Source organism: Phocoena sinus, chromosome 20, assembly GCF_008692025.1.
Source record: "Phocoena sinus isolate mPhoSin1 chromosome 20, mPhoSin1.pri, whole genome shotgun sequence".
Lineage (NCBI taxonomy): Eukaryota > Metazoa > Chordata > Mammalia > Artiodactyla > Phocoenidae > Phocoena > Phocoena sinus.
The window spans coordinates 2,302,387-2,320,211 of NC_045782.1; the positions used below are offsets into that span (position 1 = coordinate 2,302,387).

The 17,825-nt window shown below is 46.8% G+C and overlaps 1 protein-coding gene across 15 annotated transcripts in view; it reads right to left on the minus strand.

The window, feature by feature from the left end:
- The window catches only part of NCOR1 (nuclear receptor corepressor 1), a 144,789-nt gene that overhangs the window by 7,983 nt on the left and 118,981 nt on the right, over positions 1 to 17,825 (minus strand). For 11 of the 15 annotated variants that reach the window (XM_032616171.1, XM_032616176.1, XM_032616173.1 and 8 more), the window contains 13 exons: positions 17,207 to 17,290; positions 16,460 to 16,716; positions 15,824 to 16,184; positions 13,918 to 14,145; positions 11,659 to 11,868; positions 11,080 to 11,229; positions 10,630 to 10,737; positions 8,225 to 8,390; positions 7,446 to 7,936; positions 4,885 to 5,013; positions 4,366 to 4,523; positions 3,976 to 4,199; positions 1,441 to 1,587 (listed from right to left, as the gene is read on the minus strand). In XM_032616171.1, the coding sequence (XP_032472062.1) occupies positions 1,441 to 1,587; positions 3,976 to 4,199; positions 4,366 to 4,523; positions 4,885 to 5,013; positions 7,446 to 7,936; positions 8,225 to 8,390; positions 10,630 to 10,737; positions 11,080 to 11,229; positions 11,659 to 11,868; positions 13,918 to 14,145; positions 15,824 to 16,184; positions 16,460 to 16,716; positions 17,207 to 17,290 (2,713 nt within the window). The remainder of the gene's footprint in view (positions 1 to 1,440; positions 1,588 to 3,975; positions 4,200 to 4,365; positions 4,524 to 4,884; positions 5,014 to 7,445; positions 7,937 to 8,224; positions 8,391 to 10,629; positions 10,738 to 11,079; positions 11,230 to 11,658; positions 11,869 to 13,917; positions 14,146 to 15,823; positions 16,185 to 16,459; positions 16,717 to 17,206; positions 17,291 to 17,825) is intronic. The other 4 variants (XM_032616174.1, XM_032616181.1, XM_032616182.1 and 1 more) reach the window with 2 other exon arrangements.

Consider the following 17,825-nt stretch of genomic DNA (forward strand, 5'->3'; position numbering starts at 1 on the left):
AAATGAGGACTGGAATAGAGAGAATCTAGAACCAAGATTCTTAACAAAGAGTGAATGGACATTAATGGGAACACTCGTCACGATTCTGTCTGTTCCACAGCACAGGCACTGATATTTAGGGTTACTGTGTAAGCTTGGAACTATTTTACTAGCAGAATTACTTTGAAGCACAATAAAATTGTAACTACTAGCACACCTGCCTATAAAATAGCAAGCACTCACACCTAAGCAACAATTAGACTTGAACAGAATAGCTACAATGTAGAAAAAATTACCTATTTATTAGAATCTTTTCAAGCCTGTGACCAGTTGAGCTGAGTTTCGCATAAAGACTTCCTTTCATATTTCACTGGCAGCTTCCTATACTAACACATTTAGAAAAACAAGTTTCCTCTACCAGTGCAGGACTACCAGGATCTAACTAGTGCCAGAGACGGTAACAGAGAACATATGGAAAGGTGCTGATAATTTAATCTGGTCCCTCACTCAAACATGAGAACACCTACTGTATCCAAGGAAGATAAAGAAGAATGACTAAGACATGGTCTCCATCCTCAGAAAACTCACAAGCTTAGGGGAAACATGTAAACGTATAATTAAATTTAACATCATTCCCTTTCCAAAAATGGATTTCATCCTCATTTCCTTGAAAGGTACCAACCCCTATTTGGTGGCCTATTAATATATACAAGTAAGTAAATGACTATGACACACTGTTAAGAAATGCACTAACGGTTTGGAGTGAGGCAGACCTTGGTCTAAAGCTGGACTCCCTCTCACTTTATTTGATCACCAGCAAATCAGAGCATCAGGGGAGGGTGTTCCACACCAAGAAAGCAGCACGAGTTCAGGTGAGGGAACTCAGGGCTCAAGGAGGGAAGCGTGAGGGTGGAGCGGCAGCAAGTGGGGTGAGGAGCGTGAGCCTGGCCACAGAGAGATTCCATGCCACGCTCGTGACCAAGCAAGTGCTGGAGTCCACTTGAGTTCTATACAGATCGCTGGTGCAAGTGGACCAGGCGGGGGCCAAGTCAAAGGCGTCTAAAAAACCAAATGGGAATAAGAATCCAATAATTCCTAGGGTTGGGTTAGGGTCAGAAACTGCGAAGAGAACACACGGCAAGCAGCCCAGCCCAGGGGCTCACTGTGACCCCCTTCCACTCAGCCCAGACGCCAGGTGCCCGGCAAGCACTGAAGTGGGGTTCAGCAACCACACAGACAGAAAGATTTTAAAAATAAGATCTAGGACGACTTAACTTCGAGAAGAATAATGAACAATTATGTTCTATGACCTATTTAAATACTACAATTTTTCATTAAAATCCACTGGCATTAGGTCACTAGGAAAACAGAAACAAAACGATCTGCCTGACACATGACCCGGAAGAGGAAAACCGCACTGACTTCAGGAAAACAAAAGGCACGCAGCGCGCGCACAGGCACCTCTGCTCTGCGGGCTCGGCTCCGCGCTGGGCCAGGAGCAGCACGCTGTCCTGTTTCTCGTGCACGACCGCAACCTGGGGTGGGGAGATGGGCTCGTAGGGCTCGCTAGAGACGTGACTCCTCTCTGGGGACTTTCCAGGCCTGATACTGGAACATACGAAACATTAGACAGTCTTCCCAGGGCTCACCTGCGGCTTACCCTGAACAGGAACTGGTTACCTTGTTACTTCAGTCATTTCAAGGACCGAAAGTTGGCAATACGTATCAGAAAACAGTGGCCTCGTATACTCACTCTGTACCTATTTTGAGAAAGTCTGTTACTGTTGCTTCGTCCAGGCACACGGAGTCGCATGACAAACGGTGCCGGGGACAGGCCGCAGCCCGGGCTCTGTGGGGAGGTCACTGCCCAGCACTGGACCCCTCGTGCCCCTGGCCAGCTACTCCGCTGAGCCCTCCAGGGTCTTGTTGCTGATTTCGAGCCAGGACCTACCAGGTTGCTTCCCCATTAAGTTAAAAGACAAAGGACTTGGGCGCCACACTGCCACCTGCAACTTAACGTTCTTCCTCTGGACGCCATGTTGTGAGGATGGTGTGAGATAAACACTGTTTGGGCCCAAGAAAGTTTTTGGTTTAGTAACTGTACATATTAAAAGCCATCTGTGACCTTTAATATCTGCTTTTATTACTATTATAGATAAGTATAATTATATATGTATTATTTGTCATTTCTTTCCCCAATCTCGTCCCATCCAATTCTTAGAGGTGGCCATTTTTGACCATTTTTCCTTTAGTTCTTTGGTGGGCACCTCTAAATCATCTGAATAATCAATCTTATACCTTTCTTGATGTATCAGAACTTGAAACAGTACCTTATCAGTTTCCTTCCATGAAAGATGAAGAGCTTGACTACCTTCTCTATGTTGTTGCCCATTTTATTTTAATCTGTAGTTTGTCTACTTTAACTATACACGTAGCATACTCAGCCATTTTTATGTGATTTACAGCATTTACATTCTGTTCTAAACTCTAGAAAAACTCCTCTGTGTTTTGCTCATTGACTGAAAAATCAGTTAATGGTGTTTTACAACACTATGGATTTTGTAAACATTTTAAACTGTAAAACCAATGAAAGAAATGTAACGTTCCTCATTCAAATGCACAGGTGTAGGGCTTCCCTGGTGGCGCAGTGGTTGGGAGTCCGCCTGCCGATGCAGGGGACACGGGTTCGTGCCCCTGGTCCGGGAAGATCCTACATGCCGCGGAGCGGCTGGGCCCGTGAGCCATGGCCACTGAGCCTGCGCGTCCGGAGCCTGTGCTCCGCAGCGGGAGAGGCCACAACAGTGAGAGGCCCGCGTAGCGCAAAAAAAAAAAAAAAAAAAAAAAAAAAAAGTACAGATGTAGAAATTACAAGTGAAAAAGTCAAAAGGATTTTTTCAAAAATGCCATTAACTGCTCAAAATCTATGTAGTACTTCGTATCAAGAATGTACCATGAATGACTCTGCTATAGCTTTCTGTTCTTCTTTGATAACAAGTTCTCTTCTTTGTTTTTTTGGTCTTTGTTAAAAGAGAATGGGTTTTCATCTTATCCTTAAGATCATCCCGCTTCTTGAAATGATGATATCATTTGAGATTTGTTTCCAAACAGCGCGGTCTGAGGGTAGGGCAAGTGGGGATGAAATGAAGCGAATTGGCCCTGTGCTGACGATCTGGAAGGTGGGCGGTGATCCACGGTAGCATCTTACTCTGTCCTCTCTACTAATGTGTGTTCAAAACGTCCCACAATAAACTTGGTCTTTTTTCCCAAATGAGCACATTCAGCTTCTTAAATAAGTTATTCTTCCTCCCTATGTTCTCTGCTAACTTGGGGGGTCGGAAGGCAGACTGGAGAACCACCTCTGCTGCAAACTGAATTGTGGCTTCCGCTGCTCTGGGTCATCTACCCCGCTGTGTGTCTTCCAGATCTTTGCAGGATCTCTGACCTGACACCCCAGTCTTGTTCTCAGTATTTTTATGAACTTCATGAACGTTCATGCTGCTCTATATCAACTCACATGCCCCAACACTTAGTCTACTACCTTGAATGAACAGCCCTGCGTCCATTTTTCAAACTTCCAAATGCAGAGCACTGGGGGAGAAGACATGCTCTTTACCAAGCGGCCCTGCATATCAACGTGTTTCCTCTCGTGGCCTCACTTTCATTGTTTAATGTCAGCTTCCTAAACATCTGAACACTCTTAGGATTCTGAAGACCCAGGCCAAGTGTCCCAACATTACCACCAAAACACACATTCTTCCTGTCTTTGCAAACCCACAGAGTAGAGCAATCAACTTGTGAATACATAACAAAAAGGTATAGGACCAAACTGCCCAGTAGACATTCCAAGAATAATATACAGAGGAAAAACCCTCATTTACACTTCCCAGGGAATGAAGGTAAAATAACTTTAGGTATAAGAAATGAATCTCCTAACTTGAAGATACAAACTGTTTTACTGTTGGGAAATTTACATATGGCTTAAAATAAAGACCATACCTTCCCCTGGATTTGTCCACAAGATTTTCTGGAGAGACCCTTGAACCTGGTCTTTGATGGTGAAGAGACTGAGACTGGGATTCTGGGCTATAACGGTTTGATGTTTTAGTCCTCACGGGTGTAGACACCAAAGCAGACGGTGAATTTTGGAATGTAGAAGTGGGAGGCTGCTGGGGAGGCTGTGACGGAACTTGATTTCTAGCAAAATCTTGCGTGATAATTTGCTGTGCGTGAGAGAAGAAGGAATTAGTTAGAGCCATTGAGTACTTTCAAGAAAGTGTAGCGTAAAAAATCTAGACAACTTTATTGTGATTCTACGTGAAATGTGCCTCCTACATGATCTTTCTTTAAAAAAAAAAAAAAAACTAGTAAGAAGAGTGAGAAACTTACACAGATGTGATCAGCAAGTGTGATGAGTCGGTGTGTCCTGGGTACCTGCCCCACCCCCTCGGCCTGTGAAGATGGGGGCGGCGGCGGCTGTGGGGAGGGCGACTCCGGCTGCGGCCGATAGTGGTGCAGCGGTCCTTCGTACTGCCTGCAGGCTTCGTCTAACAGGGACAGACAGATGTCTTACTCCAGGGATGCCCGCCTTTCACTCATGAGCAAAGATTAAACATAACGCAGAGAAACACATGGAAGGGAATTCATATCTTAATTTTGAAGAAAAAATATTTATTCACTGAGAGAAATCAGAAGACTAGCAACCAAAACTAATATCAACTGTTATCATTAAAATATACACAAAAAAGTCATCAATAATGGCTTAAAAACTGTTTTCCATTAGAGCAGTTTTAAAAGTTTTACATGTTTCTAGACTCATACAAGATTACTCTCAAACAAAACGAGCTATTTCTTAACGTGCTCTGGACAGGCAAGGAGAAGGAAGTGTGAAAACACGCAAAGACCCACTTTCTGCCTGGCTCGCCTTCACGACCTCCGGCTGGTAGGCCTGCAACCTCTCGGGGGGCGGCGCAGGGGAGCTGGCAGGGCTTATCACCTCAATGGCATCGCCAGGTGTTTCATACCGGTGAGAAGATACTTGAAGAAAAGAAAAGAATCTATCTTAAAACTAATCCTATAAAAAGACTCGGAAGTCCAAGCTCTTCAAACCTATTTGCAAATTTTCGGTTTTTACTCTGAGAAATGTCCAATGGCACCTCAGGTCAATGGAAAACAAAAAAAAACCACAACGAGGTCAATGCATGGTGTCAAAGGTCAGTAGGCGCTTCCTCGGACTCCTAATCCTGGCGGGGTACGGAGTTTCCTGAAAGTCTGTGGGCTCTAAGACCTTTAGGTGAGGCAGAACAGAAACAGAGCTTGACGTTCTCCTGGGGGCTGGAAAAGAAAATCACTAGGAAACTCATCAGAAGGGATTAAACCAATGAGAGAGTAGATGTCAACAGTCCACTGTTTCCAGTCGTTTCCATCCTGTGGGACAGTCAGCTCTTCTTTACCAGGACGACTTTAAAGCTGTAGATCAAGTAACATCACATAATGATTTTCCCAAGTCACTGAGTACTGCTGACAAAAATTTCTCCCACTTTTTAGCACCACGTTACACTGTGAAGATAAACAAATGGTAAGGAACGTCTGCAGGGAAGCAAAGTCACTCCGCTGGGTTAGCAGAAAGGGAGGGTGCACATGCCAGGGAAGGGCCCTTCTACAATGCGGTTCCCAAGGAAACCAGGGGTCTATGCAGTAGGGGTCCAGGTACTTTTCTCAGTCCTGCCATGGCCTGAGAGCCGAGAACGGGGGTGTCGGGCGGCTGTGACCTCCTGCTCAGGAACCTTCTGACTCGCGAGCGCTGTGTGCACTTTTGGGTGCACCGAAGCACCTGAGGAAACGGTCAGAGGCCCAAAGGGTGTATGACCCTGGCCAGAGCAGCAAGCGTGGTCAGGCGGTGATGGGTCCTGAACACAGGCAGAAGGTGGGAATGAACTCTGCTACTAGACTACCACCCACTCCTCCAACCTCATCTCAACAGCCCTCTCCTGCCCCCCACCAGGCTACGGAAGCTGCAGTAACCTGGGTCTAGTATGCTCAGGACAGAAACCTGTTAACTGGGGTGGAAATTATCTTTGGAGAACTAAAATAAGTCACTATATTCAAAGTAATTGATACTACTTTGCAGTGGGTATTCATCACTGTTCGCGTGCCAGCACCCTCCTAATCTGCTCCCCACATCCAGTGCACGGCCACGGGAGGCCTGGCGCTACTCTGGAGCACACTGTTCTTGATGCCTGAAGAGCGGGTGGGGAGGCTCTGGAGAGGAAAAACCGGAGGGCACGCTGGTAACTGTGAAGAGCCTGTGGGCTTCACGCAAGGAACTGACTCAGTGACGAAAAGATAAACACTCAGAAAAGCAGCCAGACTCTCTGCTCTCAGACGTTCTGTGACGCAAACTGAAAAGAAGTGTTGTCGGGTGATTAGCGAGCATTCGACAGGCCCCAGGTTGGGTCACCAGATGTGTGCTGGTGACTTCCCTCCAAAAGGCCTAGTCATAGAACTAGGGATCTTCCAAATTTTCTGCATGGATAATACCTATTGGGCTGATTTTCACAGTCCAGGCTAAAGGATGTCTTTCATTTACACAACAGGCTACCAAGCTGCCCCCTCCCACTTGTCTCCAAAAACCTCAGCAATGGGGTTATTTACCCAAATAGGTTACGACTAGGCATGGAACTAACTAAACTAAACAGAAAAATGCGTTGCATGCTGGTGCACAGGGCCCACAGGTCATTGTCTCCGACTCTACTCAGTTCATCACTGGAAATGAGAGGTTACTACGTATGGTTAAGTTACTCCAGTATTAATGGATACTCGTTTAAATACTGGCCTGTTCCTTCAGGAATTCTATATAGAATTTAGGCTGTAGTGAAAAATAAATTTAAAGTAACTTTTCTAGCATTTTACTGTAGATTTGTGAATTCTTACACTTAACAGGGTAGATATCAAAGTGACTAACCAGACTTGGTCAAAATCCAACTTGCGAGAAATGCCAATTACCAATAATAATAATTACCAACAAAGTGGTCCCGCTTTTTAAAAAATCTGTATCTTAGAAAAAGAACACTAGAGGCTTTGGGGTATCGGCCTAAATACTGAATCACATCCTAGGAAACGTTTCTTGAGGAATGAGGCCTCGGCAGCGCTGCGCTTGATGACACATCCATCACCTTCCAGAGCCTGAAGATGTTAGTGAACTCCGCCTCTATCTCCCTTCCAACCTTATCTCCACAAGGGGCATGGCTTCTCAGGGAAAACACCTTGACAGGTACACTTAAGACACTCTGATATTTAAAGAGTCATAACAGCAGAAGAGACACTTTGCACCCCTAACCCACAAAACCTTTCCATTACATTTACTGCCAAGATCAGAATTTCTTTACACCGTACGGTTCTGCTTTCCCTAAAGAATCAAGTAATTCCGTACTCGGTACCACAGTGCGAGGTCGGGTTGAGATACATACAGCTACCGGAAGAGTCTGAACTCTGGGAGCCACGGTCCCTTGCATCCTTGTCCGAGGCAATTTGCCGGGTGATGATCACGTCTATGAAGTTAGCTGCGGTAATGGTAGTCTTCCCTCGGGTCCTTAGCTCTTCCTCATATCTGGATTTTGGAGGAGGCCCTTTCTCTTTCCCAGCCTCAGAGTAAACTACTGCAGAATGAGGCTGGGGCTTGCCACTCGGCAGGGCTGAAGAAGTGTACAGACACTGACCGGGTCTCTTCTCCGCCTCCAGGCTTTTCTGCTCTAGCTGCTGCTCACTAACTGCTGCTGACCTGCTCCTCAAATTTTCTTCTAACCTGGCAGCTTCATGCTTACTCTCTTTTGTTTTGGACACGTCCATCTGGGGAGCAGACGCTGCGGCGTCCACAAGAGCAGCCAGGGCGTCCGCAGCAGTACTGTAACGGGAGGCCGGCAGGCCCTGGCTGATGGAAGGGCCCCCAGCAGGCAGCGGCCTGAAAATAAAACCAAACCAGAAGTCTGTGAAGGGGAGACTCTCCCGGGGGCAGGGGGTGGGGGAGGAAGGGAGGGAGGGGTGTGTGGGGGGGCGGGGAGGAAGGGAGGGAGGTGTGTGTCTGTGTGTGTGTGGTGGGGCAGGGCGGGCGGGGGGGACGGACAGACTGCAACAAACAGAGTGCGCAGCAGGAGGAAACATCACCCTCCTTAGACTACTGCACTCACAGATTTAAAGGCGTGTGTGCAGAAGACGGGGATTTCTGATCCAAGTGTACACAGAGACCTACATGATCCGTAGCTGTGCGCTCGGGTCCAAAGGTGTGATCACGCTGGTTCCGTTGGTTCCCTGGAAAACGCTGGGTCTCTGCTGCAGCAGGGTCTCCTGAGCTCTGACTGAAGGAGACGGGGAGCGAACATAGCCGTGGCTGCTGGGCCGGCCGGGCTGTTCTGAGCCTGCAGGGCCGAGGGACAAAGAAACAAGCCATAAGGAAGAGGCAGGACGGCATCACTGGGGAATCGTTGCCTTCCTAATATTCCTAAATAGGAGAAAGGAAAACAAGGGAAGAAACTTGCTACTCTGCTTTCTGGCCTTTCTAGAAATAAATTCTGTAAGAGTTTTCCAATAAAGATGCAATAAAACCACACTGGTAACTTGAAACAAAATCGTCAGCTACCATTCACTGTCATTTCCATTTTGGTGACAAGTTTCTATCTTGAATCCAAAGAGAAATAAAAATAACACCAATAATGAAGCACTAATACAACTCAGATAAGTTCATTTTTCCTCAAACTCTGGCGTGTTTCTCATTTCCAAAATCAAGTTTGCAACAACTACCTAAGTATCATAATGCAAATAATGCACATCCGCTGCAGCAGGGCCTGAGACTGCCCACCCACCCGCAGCTCTGCAGCTCCCTCCGCTTGGCCGAGGCTCTTCCACAGCAAAGCTCCTTCACTCACAGGGTCTCAGGTTCCCCCTCTTCACCCTCTCCCCCACCTCCTGGGGTTCTCGGCCTCACCCTGACTTTCCCACTTGAGCCAGCAGCTCTAGCAAACACCCCTGTCTTCACTTCAGGGCAGGTGCCTAGCACAGCCTTCTGAGCAATTTTCTCCCTTCTGACCTCACACCGGTACTAAGTGCCCTGCAGGGCACATTCCTAGAAGTGGGGTTACTATTTCCGTTTTTACATCTCTGAAGAAGCTATCCCTATTTACGCTGCCATTGACAATGTGTAAGAATCAGTGTTTCTTCACACACCTCAACACAGGATATTTATCGACCTTTCAAATGTCTGATGGAGAAAAATGGTACTTTATTGACTTAAATATGCATGTTATTCATCAGTGGGATCACAAGCATTTTAAAGATACAGTTCCTAAAAAAATTACGTATGAGTTCTACTTGGCTTGCTTTAATTAAATCAATTCCCGTGGTTTCTATACAATCAACATATAATCAGTATTATGGTGCTACCTCGTGATTCATTAAAGCATCTCCTGTGGTCACACACTTAGTGATTCTTTGAATTATACACAGACAACAGGTTACATCTAAACGTACTTGGCTTTGCAACCATTGACTTGTTGGAGGTAAAGCCCCAGGAATGGTATGAGGAAGTCGGAGGTGACCGCTGGCCTCGGCCCCCTCCTCAATCCAGGGGGTCTGTTGGCTGTGGCCACGGGAATGTGACACCCTCTGGTTCTGCACCAACCTCTCAGGCGGGTCTCTGGCCCCCTCTGCCCCCACCTCTAGCAGCCCTCCCAGAAACATCTCGGGACAGACCTGCTCCTCCGTACATACCTGCCCCCCTGATATCTTGTTCAAGCCAGACTCTCCACTCTCAATCACCATCTCCGTGCTGTCTGTTCTCCTAAGTACTGCTCTGAGTATCTGACCACATGGACATGATCAATGGTTTGATTTCACAGAATATAAAATGACAACTACGCCATGGATAAGAACACATCTTCCAGAGACACGTCAGATTAGCTACGGCCTAAACAATCACTATCACTTTGCTTTCAACTAATCCAGCTCTATCTGAAGTGCAGACCAATCTTGTTTCCCACCTCTTCCTCAACCCCCATTATCCCGTTATTGTGAAGTCCTTTTGATTCACCTTAACAATATTCATCCAAGCACCTCCTTTCTGGCCATTCCCCGTGTCAACCTATCTCAGGAGACACGGGGACGACACACATGGTCTCACTGTCCTCCTGGCACCAGCCCATACCCGCCTCCTGGGTTCTAACCCATCTCAAGCTGCTCCTGGCACCAGCCCATACCCGCCTCCTGGGTTCTAACCCATCTCAGGCTGCTCCTGTGCAAATGCCCCTCTGATCACGCCACCTGCCTCCTGCACTGGACCGTAATTCACACCGTCACACAGCCTGCTAACCATGCTGTCCACTCTTCCTTCACCAGACAAGACACCCATCTTCACTGGTCTCCTGTGAGCCTTCGCCCGGGCGACTTTCGGCTTCAGTGAGCCCTGTGCCCAGTCTCTGCAGACCCAACTGCTGGAGCCAAATGCCCACGACACCGTCATCGTGGAAACTCCACTCCCTCTGTGCCACTCCAGCCCGCACAGCAGCTCCACTTAAGCGCCACCACCGCCTTCTGCCTGGTAACTCTCGGTTGCGAGGTCGCCCCGGCACCCGCTGCCACACGAGCACGAGGCCTCCCACCCACCTGGCCGCAGGCAGAGGTCCGAGGGGGCTGCGGTGAGGTGCTCCCGCTCCTTCTCCCGCTCCCGCTCTCTTTCAGCATTTGCCGCAGCCGCGAGGTGTGTTGAGTGTCCTGGAAAACACACAAACCTGCAACTTGAGGACAAAACGTCAACGTACAGGTGCGTCAAACAAGTTTTACACTCTCAAGTGACTGAAAGGTTTTCAGGAAGTTCCAAAGCTGAGCTGTAGGAAGTGTGTTTTATTAAGAGTCTCGAGTGACTTCGGAGCGTAACACAAGCTCCCAAGATCCCTCCCGAGTATCTAGGGACAGACGGCGCAGAGGAACGATAACTAATATTAAATGGAAAACTGCAGACCAAATGCAGGAAAAGGACCCCAAACACCTCCAAGGGCTCTGCTGCCAGCACATGAGCACGTTGCTCACACCAGCAAGGGGTGAGCGCAGACCCACCTGGAGACATGGACGCAGAGTTGTACGGCCGCGGAGGGAAGGTGACCTGTGTTCCAGGAATGTAAGTGATTCTGTCCATGGGGGGAGTGCTTGTTCCCCCTGGATGAGGCACTAAAATTGCTGGGGGCATATTGGTCAGGTCAATGATTCCTATTCAAAAGAAATACAACAAAATTATGTTTTATTTGTTATTCTAAAGATACAGAACTATGCCTGGCTTTTTAATTTTGTTTATCTCTAAAACCCAATGACAATTTGCAAACAGTAAGACCATCTCCATCTAGAGAAGGATATGAAGTACTGCACCCCACACCAGCACCCAAAGACGTGGAGAGAGGAAAGAGGGAGGGAGACTGGTGAGACCATGGCTTCAAATCCCGCGCACACTGGTCTGGTTTCAATATATCAGTGTTGCCAAAACAGCCCATCCCGATGGATCACTTTGTTGGCCTTCCTGGGCTAATGGCTATGGAGAGAAGGAATGGCCTTTTCTTTCTTTCCATCATCCACCCACCGAGCATTTATCAGAGTGCCTAGGAGACCCTGGGCGCACATGCTCGAGTCTGCAAAGGCACACACCCCTGGTTGCTGGGTACGGAAGACCCAGCTGCTGCTCCCGGGGGGACAGCCCTCGGGCCACGTCCGGGCGCAGGCCCACTTGCATCTGCTGTGAGGTGATGTAGTCGTTGAGGATCGTCTGCCGCGTGTTCTCCATCGCATAGAGCTGATACTGACTGGGGTAACCTGGAGTTGGTGACAGCTGTCTCTGGAACAGGTAAGCGGCAGCTGCTGAGGGAGAGAAAAGAGACAGGCATAGTTTAGTCTGGGTAGACTCATTTGCCAAACATCACCCAAAGAAAAAATAAGGAAAATAACCATCTGTTGAGCTATGTGCACAATCAAGTTCTAGCTGTCATGGGGCCGGGGGTCGGGGGAATACAGGATTTGGGTGGATTCCTTTTAGACCTTGACATACCAGCAACGTGAATATAAATATTCTAATATCAGACGTAACGGAAAGGGGGAAGACAGACTAGACAAGACAAGAGTATTAACCTTTTTACCACTAGAACAGTAGCTAAAAAAAATTCTCCAGTAGTTTCATTTTCAATCTTTGACATGGAACTTTATTAGATTTTTCACCTGAAGTCTCCAAAAGCTGTGTCTGAAAATAATTTTTTATAGTACCGATCATCTAATACAACTAAATGGAAATATGTGTGAAAACACTTTGTAACAGATAGTAACTTTACTTTTCTGGGGGTAAGAATGATCAGTCTACAAGCATTTAATTAGCGTGTCTGTTTAAAGCAGAGATTAGCCAGCAAAGGGCCAGGTGGTCAGCATTTGAGGCTCTGTGGACCATTCCGTCGTACCAACTCAACTCTGCCATTACAGTGTGAGAGCAGCCAGACAAAATATAAACAGGCAGGTGTGGCTGTGTTCTAATAAAACTTTATTTGCACAAACAGGCAGCAGCAGGATCTGGCCAGAGGCTGTAGCTGTTCTAACCCTAGGTTAGAGCGTGACACAGATGCTAGGAAGCTGGAGGTGTGGTAAATGAGCAGAACACACACAAGGAACTTAGTGCTGTATGTCAATTCTATCCCAATAAAACTGGAAGAAATAAAAGAAGATAATGCCTCTATCCTCAAAACATTGATCATCCAGCTCAAGCTCAACAATGGCAAGCAAGTGAAATAAAGGACTATGATAAACACTACATGAAAGTAAAAACATGTGCTTCTGTCTGAGAGCTTGAAGGAACTATCATATATATACATATGTTCTCCCTAGAAGAACAAACGACAAGCTTTCGGGAGTGTCTGCGTCCCCTTCCTCTAGAACTCCCAGCTGAATCTGTCAGCTGACTGTGTGACTGGGAACTTCTGCCTTGGTTCTGGAGACAGGCCCTGAAGAACCAGGTGTGGGCTCCTCTGAAACTGAACGTTCTCAAGCGACAACGTGATGGTACTGACATCATCACAGCCCAGCAAAGACTCTGCACCAACCTGCTGATGGGACTCCTTTCCCTGTGCAGAGTCCACTGCCCGGTGCCCCTAGCATCACCGTGCCCAGTGCAGGCTGCTCTCTAGAAAACCTACATGCTTCTACACTGACCAAAGCCATGTTTACTCAAAGTCAGTGGTGTCTGTTCAAAAGTTCCTTCCAGCTGTACTTGCTACTGTAATTGTGTAACTTAATGAAAAACTCTGTAAATCTATGAGAGAAGAACAAAAAAAGTGGTTTCTCCAGAAACTAAGTTGACTGCTTTGGAAAGACTCAATATAGAAGCTGAATTAGGTATGGACTAGATAATTTTAAAAGACTGGGAAAAAATCTAGAAGGATTCTGTATTTAGATTGCTTTGAAGTGTCTTTAAATTCTAACTTCACTTAAAAAACCAAACCTGGAGATGTATCATTTATACAAGAAAGACAGTGGTGAGGTTTAATCAGTGGCCCCTGACCTGAGATCAGAACACTGGTGAATGCATGTCTCTGCTGTAAACTGAAACATATAACGTATGCATGTGTCATTTAAAAACAGTTCTTCACATTAACCCACTTTTCCAATCAGCTTAACCAAATGCCATCAGACAAGAGAGCTTTCCACATACCTAGTATTTTTAGCTCTTTCAGGGGTGCTGGTAATATTTTGTGTCTTGATCTGAGAGCTGGTTACATGGGGTGTATAGTTTGTGAAAATTCACTGAACTATATACACTAATGACCCATGCAACTGTCTGCGGACCGTACCTTAATAAACAGTAAGTCTAGAAAGCCACACAGGTATGTTATTTCTTTGCTTTCAGTTATTACTACACACGGTGCTTACCAGGATCCAGAGCCCGGTGAAACGGCATGGCTGGGTCCAGATGTGTGGGCAGATGGCTCCGGTAAACCTCCCCTGGGGCACCGCCCCTGTGGTGCGGCTCAAAAGGGCTGTGGCTCACTGCAGGGTCTACCCCAGGAACTGGAGACTTCGCTGTGATGCTTTCCCTCTGGGTAGGGGTCAGTGTCGATTTCCTTTCATGACTGGTAGACTTGCTAGAAGAAATCGTAACTGCAAGAAAAAATAAAGGGGCCAACACCACAAATTCTTAAGCAAAGCTGTTAATGTTTATTTCTCAACCACTCAAATACAGACCATATTCGTATAGTATTTTGATCTTCTCTTCCCACTAAACACGTGACAGTAATCTTGCAGAATATGCAAATGTGAACAACTGGCAGGCACCTCTGTGATTTGGAGACTGCCCCCTTCTGGATCACAGCCCGGGTTTACCACCTAATGTTAAGACTGAAAATGATGTTCGACACTCCTCTTTAAACCCCACTATACACTGTTCCGTTGTCTCCGCAACCTGGTATTCTAATTTCTCTTGATCCTGCATGCATCAAACCTCAGCTTACTCTCTGCGCCTGCGTTACCAGCCCCTGCTAGGCTACACTGTGTTTCCTCACTCCGTACATCCAGAGACTTTCTTACCAGCATCAGTCTCCTCCCTGCCCCAGCTGCTTCTTTTCTACATGACGGTATCCAGAGAGGCTTGATCGTCCCATCAGTGCTACCAGCCACCACCCTCTATCGTTTTAATGATTGTGGTAAAACACACGGAACATAAAATTTACAATTTTAGCCATTACAAAGGGTCCACTTCAGTGACAGTAATACACACACAACGTTGTGCAACCGTCAGTACCACCCAATCCTTCAGATTTTGATAATGTCAACTTTGCTATGATCACACAAACCTGCCTGTCAAAACCAAGAAATCAGGCTGGTTTAGTACATCCCCTCACACCCCAACTTGCTCTAACTTGTAGAGCCTTTCCGTCTGCAGGGCACTTCTCCTCTTTCGTAACTAGAGCCAACAAGGTTTGGGCTCACTCTGCGCCCCCAAACAGGCGCTTCCTCTCCTCCTCCCTCCGTGCCGCCCCTCCCACCGCCCACACCCTTCACGCAGAGTGCAGCCCAGGACCCTGCACAGAAGCCCAGCGATAAATGATTACCACAGTACAGCCAAAAATGCTAAGTGGAAGCATGTTTTAAGGGCCTTGGATTGCTTCAGGGACCACCTGGTAAAAACCATGCCTCTCAGTTCGCTGATCTACCTGCCAGCAGCATAAACCCCGAGGTGGTGTGGGGTGGTGGCGCTCACAGCAGTACTAGCTGTAACAACAGCGCACAGTAACTGAGTCCTTCCAACACACGAGGCACTGTTCTTTCCAAGTTCTTTAGACCTATCACCTCATTTTATCTTCAGAACAATCCAATGAGGTAATAAGCCTTAGTATTACACCACCAATCCACAGATGAGGAAACTATGGCACAGAAACCCTGAGGAACGGGTCCAAGTTAGTACAGCAAGAACAACGCTGATTCAACCCTAAGCAGCCCGGCTCCACAGCTTAAATGTTCAGCCCCACAGCAGACGGCGCCCAGGAGCCAGGAGTCCAGACTGACTTCCAGAAAACCTCACGGGTTAGCGGAAAATCTACTCTAAGCATTACTTGCTCAAGCATTTCTGGACTCCACCATACTCTGCATTTAGTTAAAACATTAGGCATTTCACCTACAATTATGCCTATTTTAATGTGGCAGCCAGCCTTCCAGAGCCCTAGCATCAAGCACAACCGACGGCGCTTTCGACCACCTGGAGCCAACAGTGGGCTGCATGCTGCTGGCGGAGGCGGGCAGCACAACACAGACGTCAGACAAGGACACGGGAGGAACACACCATCGGGAGCTCTGCTCATCATGGGCGAGCCTCTGGGCGCAGTGCTGGCGTAACTCCCCGGCGTCCGCCGTGCGCTGGCGTCCTCGTAAATCCCCGGGCTCAGCTGTGCTTTGGGGGCTTCGTGAAGCGTTGACCTGAGAACCGAGGGGCCAGAGCTTACCACCGACGTGTGCCGGGAACGCACAGGCTCGCCTGCTTTCACGTCCTCGTATTTTCCCCGTTCGACCGCTTTTATGTTCTCTGGCCTAATTTCCAGTGGAGGCAGCCCACGGGGCAGTCTGCTAGGCCCCGCGACCAAGGACTTGACGTTGTGCTTGATGGCGGATTGGCCTGAACTGCTGTCAGACTTGACGGGTGTGCCCTACAGGGAAAGAGACAGGCGTCACAGGCAGCCACAGCTCAGCCGCTTCTCCACCGCAGGCCACGTCGGGCTCGCGGCAACGACAGCTGCTGTCTGTGTGGGTCTCCATCACAGGTCCACTGAGCTGAAGCTGCACAGTCTCCCACACCAGAACAACTAAGGGTAAAGCAGACACAAACCTTCATGTCTCCTTCCAAGAGACCTGACACTTATAATGCTTATAAGAACTACTGATAATCCTTAGGTCCCACTGCAGTCTGAAGCGGAATGGCTACCTGGGAGATGGAGCCCTCAACCATGGGCCTCGTGCTCTGTACCACTTCTGGGGTTTTCTGGCTTTCCTGAGTTAAAACATCTTGCCGTGGGATCTCATGGATGGAGCGCCCCATCTCTTTGATGGTGGTGATGCCATCGTAAGGTTTTCCTTTGGTAATGGCACCTTCAAACGCTCGTATGGGCGGACTCTCCCTTTTAATCTGTTTGGGGTACTTAAGGCCATCTTCAAAACTTTCAGTTGTTGCTCTTGGTGTGCCTTCAAAAAAGGATTCAAGAAACATGCTTATTAAATTAATGCCACTGAATTATACACTTAAAAACTGTTAAAATGGTAAATTTTGTTGCACAGAATTTACCGCAATATAAAAAAATGAATGCCTTGCCATCTTGCAGTTTCTAATCAATTTTTGGTTTACAAAAGATCCTTAAATCAATACTCATCGGCCATTCTTTTGGGGGGGGCGGTGTTGTTCAAGATTTAATACAGCGCTCATCACAATCACAGAATTGTTCTTACATAATGAAGGTGTCTCTATATTCAAAGATTAGGCAACTATCATCTTCCAATACACTATGTAACTCAGAGAAGAAGAGTTATAATCAGGATTTAAATATCTAATATTTCATAAGGGAAGATATCTTGAAAAACAAATATCTTTTTCACATATCACACACTGCACATATAATTTCAAACTACTTTGCCAGTGAGGCAGTAATGAATAAAAGCAAATGAGCAAAATGTTTACCCTGCATTATGGAACCAGACAGCACAGTCCTTTCTTTGAGGTCAGAGTGAGGGCTCCCCCTGGGTAATGCTCGGCAGATCAGCCCTTTCAAAACAAGGAGGCAATTCCGGAGTTAGACACAACACGGGTGTCAGTTCACGCATACTGTTCTTAGAGGGTGTACTGTTGATAAAAGCTCCATGGAGAAAGGGGTACCATTTTAGATTTGCAAACTATTCAGAAGAATATCATGGAAAAAATAACAAAAGTTGGAAGTACCCAACATGACATCACCCGTTTCTTTTTAAACATTTTCCTAAATAGAAAATGGCCACAGAAGACATCTATTATAAGTCAAAAAGTAAAGAACAACACTTTCAAAGCTAAATCTAAACACCCAGTGCTTTCTGATAGAGGTGAGAGAAAATATGGGGGGATTGGAAATCATTGTTTAGCTCTGAAATATACCTGTGAGAAGGGGAAAACATGAAAGATGGATACCTCAAAAAAAGGTAAAATATATTAAATGAAACATGCAAATCAAAATGAAAGAGATGTAAATAACCTCCTAAGAAGTTTCATGTTATACTGCCAACAAATCTGAATCAAGGAAAGAAGAGTTTTTTTTTTTTTTTTTTAA